General features: G+C 45.0%; 1 protein-coding gene across 1 annotated transcript in view; it reads right to left on the minus strand.

The window, feature by feature from the left end:
• The window catches only part of Nek11 (NIMA related kinase 11), a 181,319-nt gene that overhangs the window by 36,427 nt on the left and 135,834 nt on the right, over positions 1 to 9,058 (minus strand). Inside the window, 1 exon segment of the mRNA XM_021207830.1 lies at positions 6,140 to 6,236. Coding sequence (XP_021063489.1) covers positions 6,140 to 6,236 — 97 coding nt within the window.

Raw genomic sequence — 9,058 nt, forward strand, 5'->3', positions numbered from 1 at the left:
GGCTATGTGAGGCCGGCTATGTGAGGCGGCGCTCCACAGTATAGGGGACTTTTGGGAAAGCATTTGAAATGTAAATGAAGAAAATATCTAATAAAATAAGTTAAAAAAAAAAGGAATGTCTAGAGAACAGCTCCATCATAAATGTCAGTCATGACAGCTGAATGCCATGTGTGATCCTGGCCTGGGTCCAGATCAGCAGTAAGCCATGAGCTGGGAAGACAATGGCTCAGTGGATAAAAGCATTCATCATGCAGCCTGGTGGCCTGAGTGTGACACACACACACACCCCAGAACCAGGAATAAAGCTGAATGTGGTAGCACATCTGTAACCCCAGCACCCCTATAGAGAGATAGGAAGCAGAGATGGGAGAGTCATCTGGAGCTAGCAGGACAAAGCTTGAGTGCAAAGCTTGGCAGAAACAAGAAGCCCCTACCTCAATAATGGGGAAGACAGGACTGAATGCTGAAAGTTGTCCCCTGACCTCCACAGACAAAAAGTGGCACATGTAGACCCGTGCTCACAGAGAATTTTTGTATGCATATGTGCACACACACACACACACACACACATTTCTCCACAGAGAGCCCACTTCCTTCTTTTTTTTTTTTTTTTTTTGTTTGTTTGTTTTCAGGACAGGGTTTCTCTGTGTAGCCCTGGCTGTCCTGGAACTCACTTTGTAGACCAGGCTGGCCTCGAACTCAGAAATCTGCCTGCCTCTGTCTCCCAAGTGCTGGGATTAAAGGCATGCGCCACCACGCCCGGCTTCCTTCCCTTTTTAAAAGGAATATGTGTCAATCTCAAGAGTACCCTTCCAAACCCTTCTGCACATTAATCTCCATCCTGAGTCCCCCAAGGGTTCAGCTGCAGAAAGAATGCTACCACTGTGCAGATCAGGAAGTCGACACTGAAAAAATAACTTCCCAGAGCCAGTATGGTGGTCCATGTCTATAATCTCATCACTAAGGAGATGGAAGCAGCAGGATAGTGACTTTCAGGCCAACCAGAGACATGAAGTAAGACCCTGTCTCAACAACAACAACAACAACAACAACAACAGCAGCAGCAGCAACAACAGCAGCAACAACAACAGCAACAGCAGCAGCAGCAAAGAAAGAAACCCACTCAGCAAAGGTCTTGGAAAACTTCCTGTTTTAGTAAAGCCAAGAATTTGATTGCATTGGCTGATGGGCAGCCTCTCCTCGGTTTGCTTCACCTCTCCAAATCCCACTCCTCCATGAAAGCCAGAGCACTCACGTTTCCACTTCTCTCAGCAGCCTCCTCGCCTTCCTTTCTGCCCATGCTTAGCACCTGCTCTTGGCCACTGAGGGATGGCTCTTACCCATCGCCCTGTGTCACATGACCCCTGTGTTGTCATCCAGCCTTTTACTTGTAGCCTGGAACTTTATAAACACTATCTTTTCTCTGCGGACAGGTGACATCTGAGTCTTCAGAGTTGACACCTGCACAATGAGCATGTGCATCACTGCAGTGAGGGACAGCAGGACTCCCCTTCTCTCACTGGGTCCTGAGTCTGAGAATCTGGATAAACAGCATTCGCAGAAGATGCACAGCTCTGCAGCCTCAACTCTGTCTCTCTCCCTCCCTCCCTCCCTCCCTCCTTCCTTCCTTCCTTCCTTCCTTCCTTCCTTCCTTCCTTCCTTCATCTTTTTTCTAGAATGGTATAGGGCTTTTTGACATGGATTACAAGGGGACCATAGTTTTTTTTTCCTTACCCCAAAAGATCGGTCCCATCCAAGTGGGAGAAAACTGAAGTCTATCGGTTCGCATTAAAAAGCCACAAACTTGGTCATGTTTAGTCAAGAAATAAACAAGACAAGGTCACAGCACAGAGAAGACAAAGTACACAAAGCCCCCTTTAGCCAAGAAGCTGTTTGCAATCCGTACCTGTGGGAAGGGGAGATCAATTTTCCCCAGTGGAGTGTCACTGGGCGCAGGAGCCACACTCCAGGGCAGGCCCCATGCTGACCACCGCAAATGGACTCTGTGTGTGTGTGCTTGTGTGTGTGTGTGTGTGAGAGAGAGAGAGTGTGTGTGTATACTTTTGGTTTTGATATTTTTGTTCATTTTGACTTATTTTATGTTTTCTGAGAGAGAGAAAGAGAGACAGAGAAAGAGAGAGAGGCAGAGAGAGAACACTTGAAGTTGGGTGGGTAGGTAGGTAGGTGGGGAGGATTTGGAAAGAATTAGAGGAGAGAAAAGAATATAATCAAAATATACTGTAAACAAACAAACAACTAAAGAAGAAAGCAAATTACCAGTAAAAAAAAAATAACTACAATGTACATTGGTCAGTTCAATTTGGCAAAGCCTCTTTGATTTAAATTATTTAAAGCATTTTATATTGTTCTAGGTAATGGGAGGTTATGCACATTGCAAAAGTAATGAAGTGTTAAATAGAAGCAAAAAAAAAAAAACCTCTCATGGCCACACTAATGTTCAGGAGTGAAATAACTCACCTATTGTTCTTTCTTTAAAGATCATCAACTGAGAAATTAGTAATCTGTGACTTCTTTCTCATCAAGAGAGATGGAGGTAGGAAAAAATGTGAAAAAAAGCCTGAAGCCCCCAACTTCCGGTTCCTGGAACTCACTTGCTGTCATGGTAACTGTGTTAGCCTGTGAGCATCCTGGTATAGGCAGAACTCACAAGGAGCATCTAAGCATCCTTGCAGTGTTCCGTTGGGTAATAATTTTAAGTGATGTATTGTACTGCCTGGTTTTGTGTGTCAACTTGACACAAGCTGGAGTGATCACAGAGAAAGGAGCGTCAGTTGAAGAGATGCCTCCAGGAGATCCAGCTGTAAGGCATTTTCTCAATTAGTGATTAAGGGTGGGAGGGCCCATTGTGGGTGGTGCCATCCTTGGGCTGGTAGTCTTGGGTTCTATAAGAAAGCAAGCTGAGCAAGCCAGGGGAAGCAGCCAGTAAGAAACATCCCTCCAAGGCCTCTGCATCAGCTCCTGCTTCCTGACCTGCTTGAGTTCCAGTCCTGACTTCCTTTGGTGATGAACAGCAACATGGAAGTGTAAGCTGAATAAACCCTTTCCTTCCCAATTTGCTTCTTGGTCATGATGTTTGTGCAGGAATAGAAACCCTGACTAAGACATGTATTTCTTTCAAACAATGAATGGCCTGGATAATACAGTATATTGCAAGGGCAATTCATAAGCAATCCGATTGGGACGCGATTCTCCCTCGCCTTCTCTAACTATTCATTTAGGTGACAGGGAAACATCTGAGTCATGTCTGCGTATCCACAGTATGGGCCAGCAAACACAGTCCACAGGCAACATCCACACGCTCTCATGCTTGTGCATCCTGTGAGTTAGGAACTGTCTTCATAATTTAGTGGTTGAAAAAAATAATCTTACTGCCAGAGCTCTTGCCCTAACATGCTCAGTCCCTGAACTTAATCATCAGTACCATAAAAAGAAAAAAATAAAATAAAACAAAGAAAAGAACAATCTCTGAGAGATCTGAAAATTATACAAAGTTAACAGTTCAGCCTCAACATGATGTTTGGAGTTACAGTCATGTATAATTATTAACACACTGCCCATGGTTGCTTTTGTGTTACAACACCAGAGTTGAATAATTGTAACAGAAACTGTAGGCTCACGAAGCCTGAAAGCATTTGCTACATGTTTCATGGGCTCTGACTCATAGATGTGTATGTATGGGAGCAGCAAGACCAGGAGGTAAAGCACTTCGTCCTTGCCACAGAATCTGCCTCAGGCTCTCAGGGTGGAGACCCAGATCTACCCCAGTCAGCATCCTTGACCCCCATCTAGCTCTGCATATAGTTTTGCTGTGGAGGCCATTGAACTATCAACTGTTTAGTGTTTTGTTCCCCCAAAATACACAGTGAATATTAATTACCCCCAAATACACAGTGAATATTAACTCCAATGCCACCATTGGAAGAACTGGAGCTGTTTGGGATCCAATCAGGTTGTGGAAATTCAACTGTCATGAAGAGGCTTGTCAAGTTGATAAAATGGTTAGAGGGAACTGGCTAGGACCCTTCCTCTCCTTTTCCCCGTTCTGTCCCTCCTGTCACATGAGTACACTGCACTTGAGGTGCCATCTGGGAAGCAGAAGCTGACCCTTCACCAGACACTAAACATGCTAGTGTCTCGGATTCCCACCCCTCATAATAAATTTATATATTTACAAATTACCCAGTTTCAGGTATTTTTCTGTAGAAACACAAAAGGTCTAAGATTGAATTTGTTTCCTGGAAGTGTCACATAGCAAATACCTAAATATGTGGATGTGGCTTTGGGATGGCACAACAGGTAGAGATTAGACTCTAAAGTGCTATTCTGATGGACAAGAAGAGATCTGGAGAGATCTTCGGGATGTTCAGAGCTTGTCTAAGAGGTCGTGAACAAGAACTCTGAGTAGAGACGAACAGTGAGAGCTACTCTGATGCCAACCCAGAAGGAAGCTGTTATAGGAACTGGAGGAAAAGCCATGCTCACCATAAAGTGCCAAAGCACTTGGCTGAATCCTGTCTATGTTCAAGTTCATTAGAAGGAAGAAATTTTGCTGATGATGGAAATGCATATTTGGAAGAAGACATCTCTAGACAAATTGCATGGACTGAGGCATGCTTCCTCATGACTGCTTATAGCAAAGTGTAAGGAGACAAAAGTGAGTTTAAAATGACATTTCTCAGTGTGATCATGTAAACAACACAAAAGCATGGTTCAGAAAAAAAATGCCAATTGTATATTCAAACAAGTATTTGGTGAGGTTCGTCTGAATACAACGAAGCTGAATATTACTCACCACAACAATGGAAGAATGATCCCTAAGGCACCATAGAGCTCCTCCAGGTTATGTCCTCACCACAGAGTACCAGGGGTAACAGTTTTGTAGGAAAAGCCCAGATCTCATGCAACTTCAGGCTTACTGGCTGGTACTAACTCAAGTTTCTGATTTATGTTTTTGGGCACAATGTTTTGAGGCTCAAGTAGACTTAGCGGTAGCTTAAACCACTGCTCTGGTAAGAACAACCTGTAACTTCTGGCAGGGCCTGTGCAATGCTAAGTCTTCGGGTATGCAGAGTATAAGATCTGTGGAGAGGAGCCATAGCTACCCCCACCTGTATTCAGTATGTACTGGAGAGCCTAGAAGTCCAGGCAGAGGGTTGTCTCTGGGGTAGGACTACTACAGGTGGCTCCCGATAAAGCACTATCTAGTAAAACTGTGGGACTAAGGCCACTACCATAGAGTTACCAGCATGTGAAGTTAGTCTGGGAAGGATGGAGATGAGACCCCAGCTTCTGAGAGTAGCATGGGGGTTGCCATCCTGCTGTGTCTTAAAGATGGGATAGGGAGCTATAGATTATTCTTAAGCATCGAGATTTACTTTTATGGGACTGGGAAAAGAGTTCAGTTAGTGAGTATAGATTACCTTTCGGGCATGAGGATCTTAAAACCCAGAACTGGGGAGGTGGAGACAGCGGGATTCTGGGACTCACTGTCTAAGCAGCTTAGCCCAAACAGGGAGCTGCAGGCCAGTGATACCTACCTCAAAAAATAGAGTAGATGGGGCTTGAGGAACACACACACACACACACACACACACACACACACACACACACACACACTTTACTTTTTGTCTTCTTGGGTTTGGGATTACTTGGGGGAATGTTACCCTGTCTTCTTTAGCATTCTTTCCTTTGAGAAAGTCTATCAGAGGCCTGTTGCTCACTGCTTTGCAAGTACTTGACACCTCTACTTTCACAGTGCCACAGCTGGAGGGGATAGCGCCTTAGGGGCTCCTCCTGGTAAGTGAGATTAAGATCTTTATAAAGGGTGTTCTGCATAGCGCCTCTGCCTTTCTGCCAATCACCATGAGAGAATGAAGTGACAAGGTACCATCTTGGGAGTAGAGATATCCAGTGATCACCAGACAAGGAAGTTCTACCACTGTGATCTTTGTCTTCCCAAATACCCACAGTTGTGAGAAATGGCGTTTTACTGTTTAGAAATTATCCAAGCATCAGGCACTCAGTCATAACACCTAAGGGAACGAAGACGAGACCACGTGATCAGATCAAATGCTCGGTGTTCCAGCATCACTTTGGAGGCAGGCAGCATGCGACTTACTCCTTCATGCGCTTCATTTTGGTCCTAGCCACTGTACTGTTGAAAACCGTTGGTCCAGGAGACATATCTGTCACTGCATTGGTAATGGTCTTTGTGTCTGGGAAAAAAAAAAAATCAATGTATATCCCTTATTGACTTCATCAGCATTCCTATAGACCCAAGGTGACATTCAAGGGCAATCTGAGAAGAAAAGCTAATGATCCACTCTTGCCACAGGTAATGCTACATCAATTAGACATGAATTCAATTATCACATGCACATTAACAAGATTTATTCCAAATGACATGAGGGTTTTTTTTTTTTTTTTATGGTTTTGAGATACACAAGGATTCCAACAATGAAACCTCTCTCAGTAAAGACTGTTTAAAACCAGTCTTGGTATTTCAAAGAGGAGTTTTTACATTAGAAAACTGTATCGATCTACAGAGCCAAAATTCTGGGGCGCTTTGGGCCAGTTTGTCTTGACAGATGTAATGTCCCTTTAACGAACAAGGATGTCTGCTGAGAAGAGCACCAATCCCTGCATCTCAGCCCCACACTTAGCCCTTAGCTCTTTGTAAAGAAAAGCTGAGTGCTGATGGGTGCCTCCAGCAGTGTGGAGGAGAAGGTCGGAGCTGGCACAGAGGTGACGAGCTCTTGAGGAAAGGGGACCTAGCATGGACTGCTGGGATACTTCCTTCTGAGAGACCTCAGAGGCCCTTAGAACACTTTAGAGTTGAGAGACCCTGGCACAGTATGACTTCCCATTAAGAAACTGAACCCAGGAACTGGACTGATGGCTTGGTGGTTAAGACCACTAGCTGCTCTGACAGAGGACTAAGCTCAAATCCCAGCACCTACATGGCGACTCACAACCATGTGTTACTCCGGTTCCAGGGAATCAAATATCCTCTTCTGGCTTCTGTGGGCATGCAGGCATGAAAGCGGTACACAAACATCCATGCAGGCAAACAGCCCAGATACATAAAAATAAATAGGAATAAAAGTTAAGAAGCTGAACCCGGATCACTGGCGAGGACTCTGTGCATTCAGAGTGGAGCTCCACAGTCAGCACCGCTGCTTTCCCTTCATGGAGCTGGGGGAGACACTGTTTCCTGGGGAAGACCTCCATGATGCTGCTCACCCGTTGGGAAAGCTCTGTGTGCATATATTCAGTTATCACTTACATCCATGTAAAGACCCAAGCTGTGAAATTCCTGCCCTTTCCTCAGAAAATCACATAAATATGACTGCTTTGGGGGCCACTTAAGGAAGCAAGGACCAACTGATGCTTTATATAGTAGCAAGACTATTTTCCTTCATATTTTAAAATGTAAAAATATTAAATGTAAATTCTAGTTTCTTTCCATACATACTTTTTTCCTCTTGGGTAGACCCTGAGGGCATGGGTTCTGCTCTGAACTTCTTGTTTTTATAGATTTTTATTGAGATGACATTTATCTTGCATAACTTTTTGAGGCCCTACTCTTTCCTCAGGGTAGATCCCTGGATACGGGATTATTGGATCTCCAGGCATGAACTTTTGAAGGGGGCACATGCGAATTAGTGAAATGGCCTATCTGTCCTCCTGGTATCTGACCTCGTGGCTTCATGTTATAGACACGAGTGATGCTAACTGATGGTTGCCCCTCTCTTCTTCCTATGCCCCAGCAGCTGCTGTCAGCTCTCATCTTCCCACTAGCCTGGGACAGGACAGACCCTTGCCCCTAGGCAAAGCTTGGACTAAGAAAGACAAAGGCTTCCGCAAGGTAGGGTTCACGTCACAGAAGTGCCTTGCCTGAATCTGTTCCAGGTGAGATTTAAAACTCAGTTCTGCCAAGACTGAGAGGTAAGCTGCTTTCCCCTCTCAGGGAGAGGGCCGCCAAGTCCTGAAGGCTTAATGTAGCTAAAGGTCAAAGCAATTTCCAAGAGTGCTGTGGGTTATTTCAAGCTGGCCACTCTCAGCATTGCTGGGAGAGATGTCAGCCTTCAAGGCCAGAGGTAGAGAAGGGGCAAAAAAGACATCAGGTTGCAGGGTTGGCAAAGCTTGGTGCTCTGTAAGTCCTTCCCTGTGCTTCTCCATGCTTCTCACCAGGCAGCCTTTTCAGCCTCTCCGTCCGCTCTCTGATGAGAACAGTGGTGGCTTTACGCCAGATAGAAAGATGACACATTCAACAGTCATGGCAGAAATAATCTAGCTCTCCTCCAAGTAGTCATTGAATCCCAAATGCTTATTTGAAGTGGCACAGGACAGGACCCAGAGCTCCTGTTTAGAATACAGGTTTATATGGGATAGATCTGGAAGGATTTGGGGGTTACACAGTTCTAGTAAGTATCTACTGGTCATGAGAGTGCATGTAGACCAAGCACATGGCGTAGCTCCAGTGTGACTGGCCACACAAGACTCAGTCAGAAAGCAAGCTAGAGCGATTTCTTCCTTCTCCTGCACTCTCTGGGCTGATTGTGGTATCTGACTTACTTATTTTTCCTTTTAAACTTCACTCTTTTTTTAAAACTAAATAGTTAATGTCCCCTTTCCTCTGGAATTAGTGACATTCAGAGAGGTCTGAGAGTCCCTCTAGTCCCTGACTCTGCCCTACCCACACCCAACCCCTTTGAAGATGGTGACAGTGACCACTGGACTGGGTTTGGGGAGTGGGTGGTGGCAGACTTATCTTCCTAAAAAGGTGAACTGAGGAGAGATAGCACCTAAGCAAGACTTCTAAGGCCCTGGCAGGGTTCAAGGCCCCACCATTTCTCACACACAGAACACACATCCCAAGAGAAGATGTCATTTAACCCTGAATGGATGGCTCCCACGTAAACCTGTAGTTCCATGTAGGTGCATAACACTCTCTCTCTCTCTTTCTCTCTCTCTCTCTCTCTCTCTCTCTCTCTCTCTCTCTCTCACACACACACACACACACACACACACACAC

This window comes from Mus pahari, chromosome 10 (assembly GCF_900095145.1).
Source record: "Mus pahari chromosome 10, PAHARI_EIJ_v1.1, whole genome shotgun sequence".
NCBI lineage: Eukaryota > Metazoa > Chordata > Mammalia > Rodentia > Muridae > Mus > Mus pahari.